This window comes from Mauremys mutica, chromosome 4, assembly GCF_020497125.1.
Source record: "Mauremys mutica isolate MM-2020 ecotype Southern chromosome 4, ASM2049712v1, whole genome shotgun sequence".
Lineage (NCBI taxonomy): Eukaryota > Metazoa > Chordata > Testudines > Geoemydidae > Mauremys > Mauremys mutica.
In genome coordinates, this window is record NC_059075.1 from 161,774,742 (window position 1) to 161,789,426 (window position 14,685).

Genomic DNA, 14,685 nt, shown 5'->3' on the forward strand with positions numbered 1-14,685 from the left:
CCCTTCCAGCAGGGATTCACCCCCTCGCTGCCCCCCAGCTCCAGCCACACGGGGGTCTCCGAGCCCGCCCAGGGCAGAGCCGGCTGGATTTTTACCTTACCGGCCTGCGCTGCTCCCCAGCAGGAGGTGACGCAAGGAGCCGGTAACCAGACCCCGGGGTTCCTCTTTCACACACTGCGCCACTTTCGCTTGCAAACGGCTGGTTGTCTGCCCCCAGCCGGGCGTGGGCGGGTATCGGGCATGAGCGCTTGTGCCAGATCAGAGCCAGCGCCCCCTAGGGGGGGAAGGTCCCTGTCCCATTCCCCACCCCCCAGGCCCAGCCAGTCCCCCAGCCTGGGGCTGGATTGGAGCTGGTGCCCCCTAGAGGGGAAAGTCCCCATGTCCCATTCCCCACCCCGAGCAAGCCAGTCTCCTGGCCTGGGGCTGGATCGAGGCCGGCGCCCCCTAGAGCAGGGGTGGGCAAACTCTGGGCAGCACGGTAAGGGGGCACAGAGCAGGGGAGTTCGGGGTGGTGCTCAGGGGGCAGGGGTGTGGATACGGGTCGGGGTGGGGAATGGGGGTTGAATGGGGGCAGGGGTCCCAGTCAGGAAGGAGGGGTGGCAGGGAGCAGAGGCTCTGGGGGGCAGTCAGGGGACAGGGAGAAGGGATGGTTGGATGGGGCAGGGGTCCCGGGGGGGGGCTCAGGAATGAGAGATGGGGTTTGATGGGGCGAGGAGGGTCTGGGGGTGGTTAGGGAGGGGGGGGGGACCAGGCCACGACCCCCTCCCCTAACCCGCCCTCCGTACAATTTCCAAAACCCAACGCCGCCCTCGGGCCAAAAAGTTCGCTCCCTCCTGCCCCATGTCCCATTCCCCACCCCTGAGCCAGCCAATCCTGGGTCGAGATTGGAAGAACAGCCAATCACACACAGTCTCGCTCTCTCTCTCACAGATGGCAGGGGCGAGAGAGACACACACGAAAACCTGAGACCCACAACCAGGCTAAGAAAAAATATAAATAACCCCCCTTTGGGGGCTGTATTTTTTTTTTTTTTTTTTTTTTTACAATAAAAGTTTAATGACATTTATAAAAATGTGCTTGTCTGGCACCAAGTATTGAATCCACAACGTATTAACATATGTACAGTAGGAAACCGAGGACAGTAAATTAAAGAGAGCGGAGGGAGATCGCTCGGACTTTGGTGAAGGAGGGGTAGGGGAATGTGTGTTTTCTTCACGCTCTGAGCCCAACACGCTCGTTCAGCTCCCCCAGCTGGAGAGATCTTTAACAACACCCCCCGAGAGAGGGGGAACCTTTTGGGGAGTGTTTTTTGACCTACCCTAGAGCGCTGGGAGTCGGTTCTGAGTGGGGTTTTGTCCGCTACCGAGGTAGGGGGGGATCTTTTCTCCCATCTGAGTTTCTGATCTGGTTTCTCTCGGCTCAGAAGGAAACTGCTTTGCATCCATGTCCAGTTCTGGCTACTCTCTGTGCCCCCGCCTGGAGGATTCCTTCTTTGGGGTTTATTTCCAAGAAAGCGACGGTTCAGCTGAGACGGGAGAAGAGAGATCCCAAGCCTCCCATACCCAGCAGAGCCAAACCCTCAAAGGCAGAAGGGAAAGAGATCTCAGACAAGAGACCTACTTAACGTGATTGCCGAACGCAAGGTGGGCGAGTTCCAACGGAAACGGGCGAGGTCTGACACATTGGGATGCAGACAAGACACAGGCCTGGCTGACTCTTAAATCAAAGTCCGTCAGATGGGCTGGCATCGCTTGCCATTCATGGGGGATGTCTGGGGAGTTAAGAGGGGATGAGTTTGTGGCTTTGAATTAAATCAAGAAGAGGTGATGACTAAAAAAAAACAGAAAAAAATCAGTTGGTGGGGTCAGATGCCAGGGTGATTCATGCCCATCACAGATCGGAATGGGCAGATATTCCCCATAGTGGATGGGGTTTGAAATTGATTTTCTCCCTCCTGGATGAGCTGTGGAGCAAACGGTGGAGTTGTGATTTTTCAAAAGCCTACTCCCCATCGCCGGGGCTGCCTTTCCAACCAGGGCGATTTAGAAACCCCACTCCCATTTATCACTGAATCTCAATCTCGTGGTCTGCTTTGGAAAGATGCAGGGATCGCTGAGATCCAACGAGAAACAGGAGCTGTGGCCCACACCCACCCAAGTCAATGGAATTAGACGTCTATATACCGTCAAGAATCAGGACCTGTCTCTAAATCCTGTGCGTCTCGAAGTGACCATGGCAGCTTCAGAAAGTTTGAGAGACTCGCCTAAAAGCCTTGGCTAATATGCATATCCCAGAGCAAGGGCCTGAAATCTTGCTTTCTGAGCTGACAGGAGGTCCCCATTCTCCCCACACCTGTGCGGAGCCGGAGTGGCAAAAAACATTTGCTCCGACACCAAACGCCAGAAGCAAGCCCAGAGATTAAAATCAATGCTGAGAAAATGAGGCAAGTTGCAAACCATTGCAGACAGAAACAGTTAAAAAAAAACCAAACAAGGGGCTGGCGGGTTTAAGTCGGTAAACCAGCTTCAAATTGGGGGAGTTCTGAGTTGTTAGGCACATGTTAAATGCCCCGTATTGCAGGTGCTACAGAGATTTCTTCCTGGCTTAGAGACACATCAGGGACGTGAGTTTCACTGGAGCTTGAGTGTAACGTTTTAAAAACAGGCCTTTCCTCCTTCTAGCCGCCTATGCGCCCGAGAGGGAAAATTGATGTCCAAGATGATCTCACGGGGAGGAAAAGTTGTGCACTGTATTAAAGTTGAATTAAACAATACACCGAGGAAACTGCCAGTTTCAGTGGGTTAAGAGGTTCGAGTCTATAGCCCTTGGCTGGTGTATTTCTATTTGGCGAGTTGCAGGGGGAACGGCAGGTTTAGATGTCTTCACCGTGCACAGGGTGGAGTTTGGACACGACACACACTCAGTTATGATTCAGCAAGAAATAAATTGGACACAAATGTTGCTCTACAGGAAGGGGCAGATTCGGCTCCAGGAGTAAATCCAGAGTGAATCTGTTGATGCCAGTGCGAATCTGCAATCGATTCCACTGATTGCAACAAAAGTTGGTTACACCAGAGGAAATCTGGAGTGACTTTAATGGAGTCTCTCCAGGTTCAGACTAGTGTAACTGGGATCAGAATTTGGCCATAGCCCTGCAGAACCCAGTGGAGTCACTCTGGATTTACTCCAAGATTCTCCCACTGCCCATCTCAGATGAACCGTTACCCAGTTCAATTTCATTTGCTAAGAACTCTCCGGGGGACAGAGACAGCCGCTGTCAGACTGACAGCTGTGTTTTCCCAGCACGGCGATATGATGGCAGAGGCAAAGCAGTTTCCAATCAAAGCCAGGAAGGTTTCCAACAGCCAAGGTTCGGCGGTTCAATCTCATGAGATGTTGAGGCCTTCTTCTGACGGTCACCAGGAGAAAGATTTGAGCTCAAGACAAAAAGCTTTTGAAGCAGACTTGAGGAAAGAACGGCCTTGATTCTTCAGACACTGCTATTTCTGGGGTGCTCACACCGACACCTGAAAGGGGCCTGACTTTCAGGAAATACTGACTATCTGCCCCCTGGAAGCCAGATATTTGTGTGGAATCTCGAGCTAGCCACCCCAAAAATCACTAGCCATTTTGGAAAAGCGGATACTTGGCTGGCAAAGGAGAACAGCGCTAAGGGTGACAATTTGGCTGTCGATCTCAGCTCTGGCTTTACACCTCGGAGTCCCGTATAGGAAGGGCAATGCATTGGCATCTAGATCGGCCCTGTGGATGAGAGAAGAGAATTTGCGGATGGATACATGGATAATCTGAGGTGAACGCAAAACTAAACGAGAAGCGAATTTGGGGATGGAACTGTAGGTGTGGAAAACCCAAACCTCGAAAAGGCAGATGCAACAACAAACAAGATTTGGTGATTTACGCTTTAGCACAGACCAGCCCAAAGCTCAGAAACAGGGACAGGAATTTAACTGCCTTCCCAAACAGAATCCCATCCAAAAAACAGAGTTGAAGGCAAATCAACATCTCATAGATTGGACCCCAGACAGTCCAGCCACCTTGACCAAATCCGCCGGGGAGGAGCGTTCATCTTTTGAAAACAAAGCCATAATCCCAACCAGCGTCAGGTTGAGACTCGCGAACGACACCACAAAAGTTGGGGCAAGATTGGCTCCATATCCACAAGCCAGATTTCCTGTTTTCCCGTCTCTCAGAACCGACTCCCGTTAAAAAAAGCAACTCAACAAACTGTATTTTCTCCAGTGCCCATCCATAAAGGGCTTTCTGTTCACCCCAGGGATAACAAAGCAAACTTCGCATCGAAGGAAATTAAACTGGGGCGAGATAGCTTATTTACAACCATTTCTTTCTTTTTTAGTCGGAAGAGGGGGGAAAAAATAACAAAAAGAATATTTACATACCAATTACTTTTGTGTGTTTCTACAAGAAACAGCCAGTCCATCTGGAATATATACACAACTTTCTTCTCCTAAAGAAAAATTAACAGGGGGTCTTGATTCTGGTCTCGGCTTACGCTGGAGATACGCTCTGCCCGAGCGACACCGGGGTGAGCGAGAGGAGAATCCAGCCCCTTTATTATTATCTATTTGTGTTTTTATTTTTAATATGTTGGGGGGGAGGGAGGGGCACACACTGATTGGCAGCAGGATAAAGTGATCTGATTGGTTCTGTTATATTTGAGAGGGGACTGGGTATTGTTTTGTTTTGTCCAGAGGGAAAGATTTCTCCACAGATGTATCAGGGCATTAAAGCTAAAGGGACGCGGGACTTTGCGAGGCACTGTAATCAAAGGGTGGAGGCTGTGTTCATAGTGGAGTGAATCAGGAGTGGCACCTGTTACAAAACTGATGAGGGGGGAACAGAACAGTAAAAACCCGACCATCCTAAACAGATCCTCCCCCGCCGTCGAGGGCGCTCGGGAGCTACCTGGCGCGGGTGGGAAGAGCAGCAGGGACAAACAGATGGAGGGACAGGGAGAGTCTGCTTCAGGCTCTAATGCTTTGGACTCCGACCCCTTGGGTGGTTAGAGACATTGCCGGCGCTTTCCGCTGCTTGCGTACTATGGTCACAGCAATGGCAAGCCCAAGGCATTTCCCACCATGCTCAGCTCCCTTCCCCTGACAACCGGGTGGCGACAGGTGTCCATCAAGCAGGAGGACAGGGGAGAAGGGAGGGCTCCTGCACGCAAGGAACCGAATTCCTCTTCAGAGGCAGGGAATATAAATGCAAAGCAAAACTCCCAACTGTGGTGGAAAGAGGGCAACTCCACTCCCAGCATGCACTCTGCTCCGCTGCCCCCAAAGCATCCTGGGGATTTGGGTCAAGCCCCCCCGGGCTGAAGCAGAGCTGCATGCTGGGAGTCGTGGGTGGGGAAGGAACGAGTCTTGCCTGGGCAAAGCTGCTTCCAACTCAGCTCATGCCAAAACGTCGTCAAGGCTGGCTCTGGAGCCAGTCTGCATGGGGGCGGGGGTCCCTAAAGGCAACCTGAATCCGGACCTGGCTTCCCCGGGCGGAGGGCGGATCCCGGCAGAGAACGACTGGCCGTGGGCCCCGTGACCAGGCGCCGAAGGAGGGGCAGGGAACACAATAAATACGGTCTCAGTTCAGGGTGCCGCGGCAGTTCTCTGTGCCGCACAGGCAGGGAATCTTGTTCTCCTCGATGGGGAACTTGTAGTCGTAGGTGATCTCCTCGTTGACGCCGATGGGCTGCTTGGAATAGATGACGATCTTCTTCTGAGCCTCGATGGTGATCACTTTGGCATAGCAGTTGGGCTGAGGGATACAGGGAGTGGGGTGAGCGACAGCCACGGTATCCACCCCCTGTTGGATGGGCCCTCCCGGGGGGCTGTGGAGAGCCCACCCACAGCGCTCTCCTGCCCCGCTCTCATAGGTACACAAGCTACGGAGGGGAGGGACCCAGGAGACTCTGCCACTGACTCCGTGTGAACGCAGAGTCGCTGCACCTCTCCGGGCCGTGGCTCCCCCGGCTGGAACGCGGGGCCATATAAGCTGGGTGGCCCAGGCTGACAGAGCGACGGACCGAGACGGAGGGACAGACGGACACAGAGCTGGGAGGGAGGGACGGGTGGATGAATGAACAGATCCAGGGACAGAGCAGCCCGGCCCAGTGGCTCCGACCCCCACCCAGGGCGCCGTGTGCACAGACGCTCATGAAGCCACCTGAGCCGGGCCTGGCTGTAGAGCAGGGGTCCCCAACCTTTTCAGGACCAGGGACCGGCAGAGGGAGCGCTCGTCCCGCGGCTCAGCTGGACCGCCCGCAGGCGTGCCTGCGGGAGGTCCACCGGCTCCGGTTGAGCTGCCGCAGGCATGACTGCGGACGGTTCGCTGGTCGCGCGGCTCAGCTGGACCGCCCGCAGGGACGCCTGCGGCAGCTCAACCGGAGCCGGTGGACCTCCCGCAGGCGTGCCTGCGGGCGGTCCAGCTGAGCCGCGCGACCAGCGAACCGTCCGCAGTCATGCCGGCAGGAGGTCCACCGGAGCCCCGGGAGCAGCGGACCTCCTGCAGGCATGACTGCGGAGGGAGCGCTCGTCCCGTGGCTCGGGTAGACCTCCCGCAGGCACGCCTGCGGGAGGTCCACTGGGTCGGTTCGCGGCCCGGTTTGTAAGAGGCCGGGCCGCGGACCAGGGGTTGGGGACCCCTGCTGTAGAGGGAGGGGATGAGGAACAGCCTGTAGCACAGATGCCCTCCCCCCAACGCAATCGGTGCTGAGGCCCCTCCCTGAGCCACGGGCGCCCCCCCGGGTGAGAAGCCAGGAGCTCTGTCCCCCTCCCTGAGCCACAGGCGCCCCCCCAGGTGAGAAGCCAGCAGCTCTGTCCCCCTCCCTGACCCACAGGCGCCCCCCCGGGTGAGAAGCCAGCAGTACTGTCCCCCTCCCTGAGCCACAGGCGCCCCCCCAGGTGAGAAGCCAGCAGCTCTGTCCCCCTCCCTGACCCACAGGCGCCCCCCCGGGTGAGAAGCCAGCAGTACTGTCCCCCTCCCTGAGCCACGGGCGCCCCCCCGGGTGAGAAGCCAGGAGCTCTGTCTCCCTCCCTGAGCCACAGGCGCCCCCCCCGGTGAGAAGCCAGCAGCCCCGCCCCCTCCCTGAGCCACAGGCGCCCCCCCGGGTGAGAAGCCAGCAGTACTGTCCCCCTCCCGGAGCCCACAGGCGCCCCCCCGGGTGAGAAGCCAGCAGTACTGTCCCCCTCCCTGAGCCCACAGGCGCCCCCCCCCCGGGCGAGAAGCCAGCAGCCCCGCCCCCTCACCGACCCCCAGGCGCCCCCCACCCGGGCGATAAGCCAGCTGCCCCGCCCCCCCCCGGACCCCCCGGCGCCCCCCACCCGGGCGAGAAGCCAGCAGCCCCGCCCCCTCACCGACCCCCCTGGGGCCCCCCCCCCGGGCGAGAAGCCAGCAGCCCCGCCCCCTCACCGACCCCCAGGCGCCCCCCACCCGGGCGAGAAGCCAGCAGCCCCGCCCCCTCACCGTGCAGCAGTGGTTGATGAAGCGGGCCAGGTTGCCGCACTTGGTGGCGTCGATGATGGTGTCGTGGTCGACACGGAACAGGTAGCTGCTGCCGATGCCCTCCTGCACGTAGCGCTTCTCCCGCATGTCGGCCACCACCTGCGGGCAGGGGGAGAGCGGTGAAGACACCGAGACACTGCCCCGCGGGAACAGCTGCACCCCAACGGCCTGCCTGACGCTGAACTGCAGCCAGCTCTGGGGCGGGGCAGCTGGAGACCAGCCGCACAGCGACACGGCACACAGATGGCTCACCCAGTGCTGAGACGCAGCCACCTGTGGGGTCAGGCAACTGGGGGACTGACCCTTGTCAATTCCCCCCCCACACACACACACACACAGCCTGGCATCACTGGGGCAGTGCCACTGCCGCACCCCCGGACTCACCTGCCGGATGTTCTGCCCCACATACTCAATCACCATCTCATCCGCAGCGATCGGCTCCATGGCGAACAGGCCCCACTCGTGGATACGGCTCCGGCCAAACCGCAGCTTCTTCTTACGGAACTGGAGTGAGGGGGCACAGGCGGGTTACAGTGCTGGTGTGACCGGGACACACTGGCCTTAGGGGGCAGCCGTGCCCCTGCCCCGAGCTCCTGCCCCGCAGCCTGCAGCACAGCGCCCCCTAGTGGAGCAGCTCTCAAACTTTTGTACTGGTGACCCCTTTCCCACAGCAAGTCTCTGAGTGCGACCCCCCATATAAATTAAAAACCCTTTTTATATATTTAACACCATTATAAATGCTGGAGGCAAAGCTGGGTTTGGGGTGGAGGCTGGCAGCTCGTGACACCCCCCCCGGTAATAACCTCGTGACCCCGAGGGGTCCCGACCCCCAGTTTGAGAACCCCTGTCCTAGTGCCTCCCAGGACATTCTCTGCCCTTCTGTAGCCAGGGAAGCTGGTCCTGCCGCACGTGCCACACCAAGGAGCCGCAGCGCTGAGCACGCACCTTGAGCTGATTGAGCTTCAGCAAGTCACTGTCCAGGATGGCGGAGGAGCCGATGGCGCTGAGCAGGCGCCGCTGCTCCGACCTCCGCTCCGACAGGATGCGGTTGGTGCCCTGGGAGACGGCAGGAGGGGGGGTTAGAGCATCTGTCCCCCAAAAGGGGTCACGTCACCGACCACTGAAATGCCCCCACCCCCTCTCCATGTCTGCAAGGGGGACAGGCGGTTTGGGATGATTCAGCCCTGGGTGGGGACAGGCAAGATGGGCCCGGCTGGGGCATCTCCACCTCTGCCAGGGGAACAGGCTGTTGGGGATGACGTGCCCTGGGTGGGGACACATGAGATGGGCCCGACTGGGGCATCACCATTTCTGCCGGGGAACAGGCAGTCAGGGACAATCCTGCCCCGGGGGGGATGGTGAGATGGGCCCCCCGGGGCATCTCCATCTCTGCCAGGGGCTCAGGCTGCCGGAGACGCTCCTGATACCTGGGTGTCCATCACCTCCAGCTCCTGCGCCGTCACGGGACACACATCGAGATATTTGTCCTTCTCCTTTTTGCTGATGGGGTAGTAGCCTTCGCTGCGGGCACAGCCAGTCTGGTGCTCCCGCAGGTCCGACGACTTCCGCTTCCGCTTGGGGTTGGCGATGTTGGTGAGTGGAGGCAGGGGCTAAGGAAAAGGACGGCTGGGAGAGACCAACGTGCCCAGACCCCTCATCCCCTCCAGGGGACAGGATCCGTGGGCCTTTCAGCCTCTCTAGGGTGGCAGCCGGGGGCACACTTGCGTCAGGCTGTGCCAACAGGGGCAGACAGGGATGCCCACCACGCAGGCCACGGGGTACAGATCCCACAATCTCATGTTCTGTAGGACACCAGCCATTCAGCTGACTACTAAACTTCTGGGGCCAGATTGGAGCCAGCGCCCCCTACAGGGGAAAGGCCCCCTCTCACCTTCCCCACCTCTGAACTAGCCAGCCCCGTCCCGGACGGGATGGGACCCAGCACCCCCCTAGGGGGGAAAGGTCCCATGTCCCGTTGCCAGCCTCCCCGGCCCCACCTGGGGTGGGATGGGAGCCAATACCCCCCGAGGCTCCACAGCAAGGATATTGGTGTGGTGCACCCAGTGGGTGTCGTTGAGCCAGTCGGTGCTGTTGTCCTCCTGCAGCAGGCGCTCGTAGGTGAGTTTCAGGTAGTGCATGTCCTCCACGTCCAGGCCCGAGTTCCAGATGTCGTAGAGGATGGTCATCTGCTCGAACTCGCTGCGGGTCTCAAAGGAGGGGAGGGGCTGGGGCCAGGGCTTGTGCGAATGGGAGCGCAGCGTCCGCCGGCGCGTCTCGCCGGCGTCGGCGTCCTCGCTCTCCTCCTCCTCCTCCTCGCTCTCTGAGGGGCAGGGCTCCGAGGCCGGGGAGTCCGGTGCCTCCTCCTTGTCTCGGTGTCGCTTCCTCCTGGCCCGCTCCTCCCCCGCCAGTGCCAGGAGGGCGCCCACCTCTGGCTCAGCCTTGGCCTCGCTGGCCTCCGCCACCACCTCCTCCGGCGCCTCCAGCACCTCCCCGACGTGCCCGCCAAAGAGATCCACCCGCAGCAGCTCAGCTGGGCCCGGGGCCTCCTCCTCGGCCTTGGCTGCTCTCCGGGGAGCTGGCGGCGCCGCTCTCACCGCCATGGCATAGTTGTGCTCCAGGAGGATGCTGTTATCTCGGGGTGCAGGCAGGGCCCGGGGGGGCGACTGCTCTTCCGCCTCATCTGACGTCTCCGTGCCCTCCGAATCCTCGGCCTCCTCTTTGGCGCGGCCAATGGGCATCTTCAGGGCGATGTCTGCCAGCACGGCTAGGTCCACGCCGCCCGCCTCAGGCTGGTTTGCCAGCTCCAGGAGGGACGAGGCGCCCAGCTGCTCCCGGAGCCGCAGCCGCTCGGCCTCCCCGCTGGCTAGGGGCCGTGGGGGCTCTGAGGAGCGGGAACGGGAGCGACGGCGTCCGCTGCCGGCGGGCGGCTCCTCGGCCCAGCACTTCACCAGTGAGGCGTGGTCGGCCGGCAGGTTGCTGATGGTTCTTTGGCTGGCTTTGGGGGGCTCCCGCTTACGCCCCCCACTGACGGGAGGCTTGGGGGCAGGGGGCGGCGTGGCAGGGCGGGGTGTGTCCTGCGCTAAGGGCACTTGGGGCATCGGCGCGGCAGGTTCCACAGGCACTACTGCAGGAGGCGCTAGCTCCTCGGCAGGGGGCGGGGGCGGAAGGGGAAGGGGGGACGGGGCTGCTTCGGCCACCTTCTCTGCCCCCGTCTTGGCCCCCTCCTCCTCGCCGGGGGCTGAGAAGGAGACTGTTTTCCGGCGCTTCTTGGGAGGCGGCAGGAGGGGGATGGGCGAGGAGGGGCGGGGAGCCAGCTCAGCCTCACGCTCCTCTTGGGGGGCGGCTTTCTGCTCCGCTGTGGGCTCTGTGAGGAGGGAGATCACAGGGGGTTAGAGACCCCCAACCACACACCAAGACGGAACCCAGGGCCCCTCACTGCCTCCTGGCCTGGCCCCTACTGCGCCCCCTTCACTGCCCCCCACCACAGGCCTCAGCCAGAAGAGCCTTTGTCAGCTCGCCCCCATCCCGCTGCCCTTGGGCCCTGACACATGGCACGAGATCCCCGACCTCCAACAACCCTCCGCTCCTGCTAGATGGGGCATCTCCAGCTCTGCCAGGGAGCAGACGGCTGGGGACGATCCTGCCCCGGGTGGGCACGGGCGAGATGGGCCCAGATGGGGCATCTCCAGCTCTGCCAGGGAGCAGGCGGCTGGGGACGATCCTGCCCCGGGTGGGCACGGGCAAGATGGGCCCAGATGGGGCATCTCCAGCTCTGCCAGGGAGCAGACGGCTGGGGACGATCCTGCCCTTCCTGAGGTGATGGACGTAATTGGCTACGTACCTAGCGTGGCCTCTTTGACCTTCTCCAGTTCCGTGCCCGCCAAGGACTCTACTTTGCTCTCCTTCCCTGCTGGCTCCACGGGGCAGCTGTCCATGGTGGACTCGTCCATGGTGTCCTCAGCCGTCCCCTCCACGCTCTCAGCTTCGTCCGAGGAGGAGGAGGAAGAGGACGAGCTGCTCTCAGAGTCCGAAGCGCTGTCGCTGTCCTCGTCCGATTCCTCGTAGAGGGAGTATACAGAGGAGTCCTCGCTCTCTGCTGCTTCTAGGCAAAGCAAGGGCAGCTCAGTCCCCACTGTCTAGCAAGCTATTGCTGAGATGCAGCTACCTCTGGGGCGGGGCAGCTGGGAACAGCCGCACAATGACTCTGCACAGGGATGGCTTGCCTGGCACTGTGACGCAGCCAGCTCTGGGGTGGGGCAGCTGAGGAACAGTGATACCACCTGGGAACGGCTCGCCCAGTGTCGAGGGGCAGCTGGGTAACAGCCCCACACAAACATGCAGTCTTTCGGGGGGAGGCGATGGAGACTCCTGCACTGGGCTGGATGCACAGAGGGGACGGAGGGAGCCAGAGCACAGTAAGGGGATCTGGCCAGAACACCGGGGTTCATGCTCTGACTCTTGCTGAAGGGGAGCCAGGACTTTTGATAACCATCCAACGTCAGAGGCCTGGTTTCTGCCTCACCTGCCGCTCTTTATGTGCTGGTAATACTGGGCACCGGGGCCAGCACTGACTGCCAGGGTTGAGCGCCCCCTGCCGAACCCACACCCAACAGCATGCAGCACAGCGCCCCCTAGTGCCACAGCGCCAGCCCTGCCTGCCAGCGGAGAGCGCCCCTGCTGAGCCCCCACCGTGCTCCCTGCAGCACAGCGCCCCCTAGTGCCACAGAGCCAGCCCTGCCTGCCAGCGGAGAGCGCCCCCTGCCGAGCCCCCACCGTGCTCCCTGCAGCACAGCGCCCCCTAGTGCCACAGAGCCAGCCCTGCCTGCCAGCGGAGAGTGCCCCTGCCGAGCCCCCACCGTGCTCCCTGCAGCACAGCGCCCCCTGGTGCCACAGAGCCAGCCCTGCCTGCCAGCGGAGAGTGCCCCTGCCGAGCCCCCACCGTGCTCCCTGCAGCACAGCGCCCCCTGGTGGCAACGATGGGGAACATCCCAGTTCTTTTACCTTCTGATTCCTCTTCCTTGTCGCTGTGCGCTGCATCCTCCTCTTCCTCCTCCTCGTCCTCCTGCTCGTCCTCGTCCTCCTCCTTGACAGGATGAAATAGGGTACATGGAGAGAACTCTTGGGGTCTGGAAAGGCTGGGAGAATCTTCTACCTTTCCGGGCTCTCCCTGATCCCCAGGCAAACCACCCTCAACTTACCTGGGAGATGAAGTCTTCAAATGGGGAGGGGAAACTGAGGCAGGCAGAGAGGGAAGGGATTGCATGCACAGCGGATGGGCCCTGACAGGGTGCCTCCCCCTCTGCCGGGGACCAGACTGCTGGCGATGGGCTAGAAGCGCTGGCTGCTCTCACCTTCTCCGAGGACGACTCTTCAGAGGTCTCTTCCCCTTCGCTGTCCAGGCAGAAGAGCTTCCGGCGCTTGCCCGGCCCCTTGATCCACTCTTCCTCCCGCTTGGATCCCTTTGGGCCTTGAGCTGCCTCCTTGTCTGTGAGGGGCAAGGGAGGGATTTACGCAGGGAGATGAAACCAGGAGTCTTGGCTGCCAGCCAGGCTGCGCCCCCCACTCCCCCCACTATTTCTCCAATCCACCAGCCCCCACTCCCCTCCCAGAGCCGGGGAGAGATCCCAGGAGTCCTGGCTCCCAGCCCCCCCTGCTCTAACCCACCAGCCCCCACTCCCCTCCCAGCACCAGGGACAGAATCCAGGAGTCCTGGCTCAAAGCCCCCCTGCTCTAACCCACCAGACCCCACTCCCGTTCCAGAGGGGGACAGAACCCAGGAGTCCTGGTTCCCAGCCTCCCCGCTCTCACCCACAAAACCGCCACTCCCCTCCCAGGGCCGGGATTGAACTCCCAGCCACTGCTCACCATCCTCCTCCTCCTCTGCGGGAGTGGAAGGCCGGGGTCGCGCCTCTTCACTGCTCTCCGAGATCTCAGAAGGCTCTTTCCTTTTCACCTGCAAAGAGCACAGTGGCTGCCAGGGATAGGAGCAGCTTGGGGAGTTGACAGGCTAAGAGCCGTGTTCTCCAAAGGGGAAAGGCCCCATGTCCATTCCCCGCGCCCGAGCCAGCCAGTCCCACGCCCTGGGACCGGAGCAGAGCCAGCGTCCCCCAAAGGGGAAAGGCCCCATGTCCATTCCCCATCCCCCCCTGAGCCAGCCAGTCCCACGCCCTGGGACCGGAGCAGAGCCAGCAACCCCCAAAGGGGAAAGGCCCATGTCCATTCCCCGCCCCCCTGAGCCAGCCAGTCCCACGCCCTGGGACCGGAGAGGAGCCGGCGCCCCCCAAAGGGGAAAGGCCCACGTCCATTCCCCGCCCCCCTGAGCCAGCCAGTCCCACGCCCTGGGACCGGAGAGGAGCCGGCGTCCCCCAAAGGGGAAAGGCCCATGTCCATTCCCCGCCCCCCTGAGCCAGCCAGTCCCACGCCCTGGGACCGGAGCGGAGCCGGCGCCCCCCAAAGGGGAAAGGCCCACGTCCATTCCCCGCCCCCCTGAGCCAGCCAGTCCCACGCCCTGGGACCGGAGCAGAGCCGGCGTCCCCCAAAGGGGAAAGGCCCCATGTCCATTCCCCACGCCCCTGAGCCAGCCAGTCCCACGCCCTGGGACCGGAGCGGAGCCGGCGTCCCCCAAAGGGGAAAGGCCCACGTCCATTCCCCACACCCCTGAGCCAGCCAGTCCCACGCCCTGGGACCGGAGCGGAGCCAGCGTCCCCCAAAGGGGAAAGGCCCCATGTCCATTCCCCGCCCCCGAGCCAGCCACTCCCACGCCCTGGGACCGGAGCGGAGCCGGCGTCCCCCAAAGGGGAAAGGCCCCATGTCCATTCCCCGCCCCCGAGCCAGCCACTCCCACGCCCTGGGACCGTAGCGGAGCCGGCGTCCCCCAAAGGGGAAAGGCCCCATGTCCATTCCCCGCCCCCCTGAGCCAGCCAGTCCCACGCCCTGGGACCGGAGCGGAGCCGGCGTCCCCCAAAGGGGAAAGGCCCCATGTCCATTCCCCGCCCCCGAGCCAGCCACTCCCACGCCCTGGGACCATAGCGGAGCCGGCGTCCCCCAAAGGGGAAAGGCCCCATGTCCATTCCCCGCCCCCCTGAGCCAGCCAGTCCCACGCCCTGGGACCGGAGCGGAGCCGGCGTCCCCCAAAGGGGAAAGGCCCAT

General features: G+C 61.5%; 1 protein-coding gene across 5 annotated transcripts in view; it reads right to left on the reverse strand.

Annotated features, from left to right (window-relative positions):
* Nucleotides 1–4,346: 4,346 nt before the first annotated feature.
* LOC123369757 (histone-lysine N-methyltransferase SETD1A-like) overlaps nucleotides 4,347–14,685 on the reverse strand; it is a 33,210-nt gene continuing 22,871 nt past the window's right edge. For 4 of the 5 annotated variants that reach the window (XM_045015702.1, XM_045015704.1, XM_045015703.1 and 1 more), the window contains exons 11-20: nucleotides 13,402–13,489; nucleotides 12,888–13,021; nucleotides 12,538–12,619; nucleotides 11,378–11,638; nucleotides 9,584–10,900; nucleotides 8,964–9,133; nucleotides 8,482–8,592; nucleotides 7,921–8,040; nucleotides 7,498–7,635; nucleotides 4,347–5,790 (exon numbers count right to left, since the gene is read on the reverse strand). In XM_045015702.1, the coding sequence (XP_044871637.1) occupies nucleotides 5,617–5,790; nucleotides 7,498–7,635; nucleotides 7,921–8,040; nucleotides 8,482–8,592; nucleotides 8,964–9,133; nucleotides 9,584–10,900; nucleotides 11,378–11,638; nucleotides 12,538–12,619; nucleotides 12,888–13,021; nucleotides 13,402–13,489 (2,595 nt within the window). In that variant the 3' untranslated portion in view covers nucleotides 4,347–5,616. The remainder of the gene's footprint in view (nucleotides 5,791–7,497; nucleotides 7,636–7,920; nucleotides 8,041–8,481; nucleotides 8,593–8,963; nucleotides 9,134–9,583; nucleotides 10,901–11,377; nucleotides 11,639–12,537; nucleotides 12,620–12,887; nucleotides 13,022–13,401; nucleotides 13,490–14,685) is intronic. The other variant, XM_045015705.1, reaches the window with a different exon arrangement.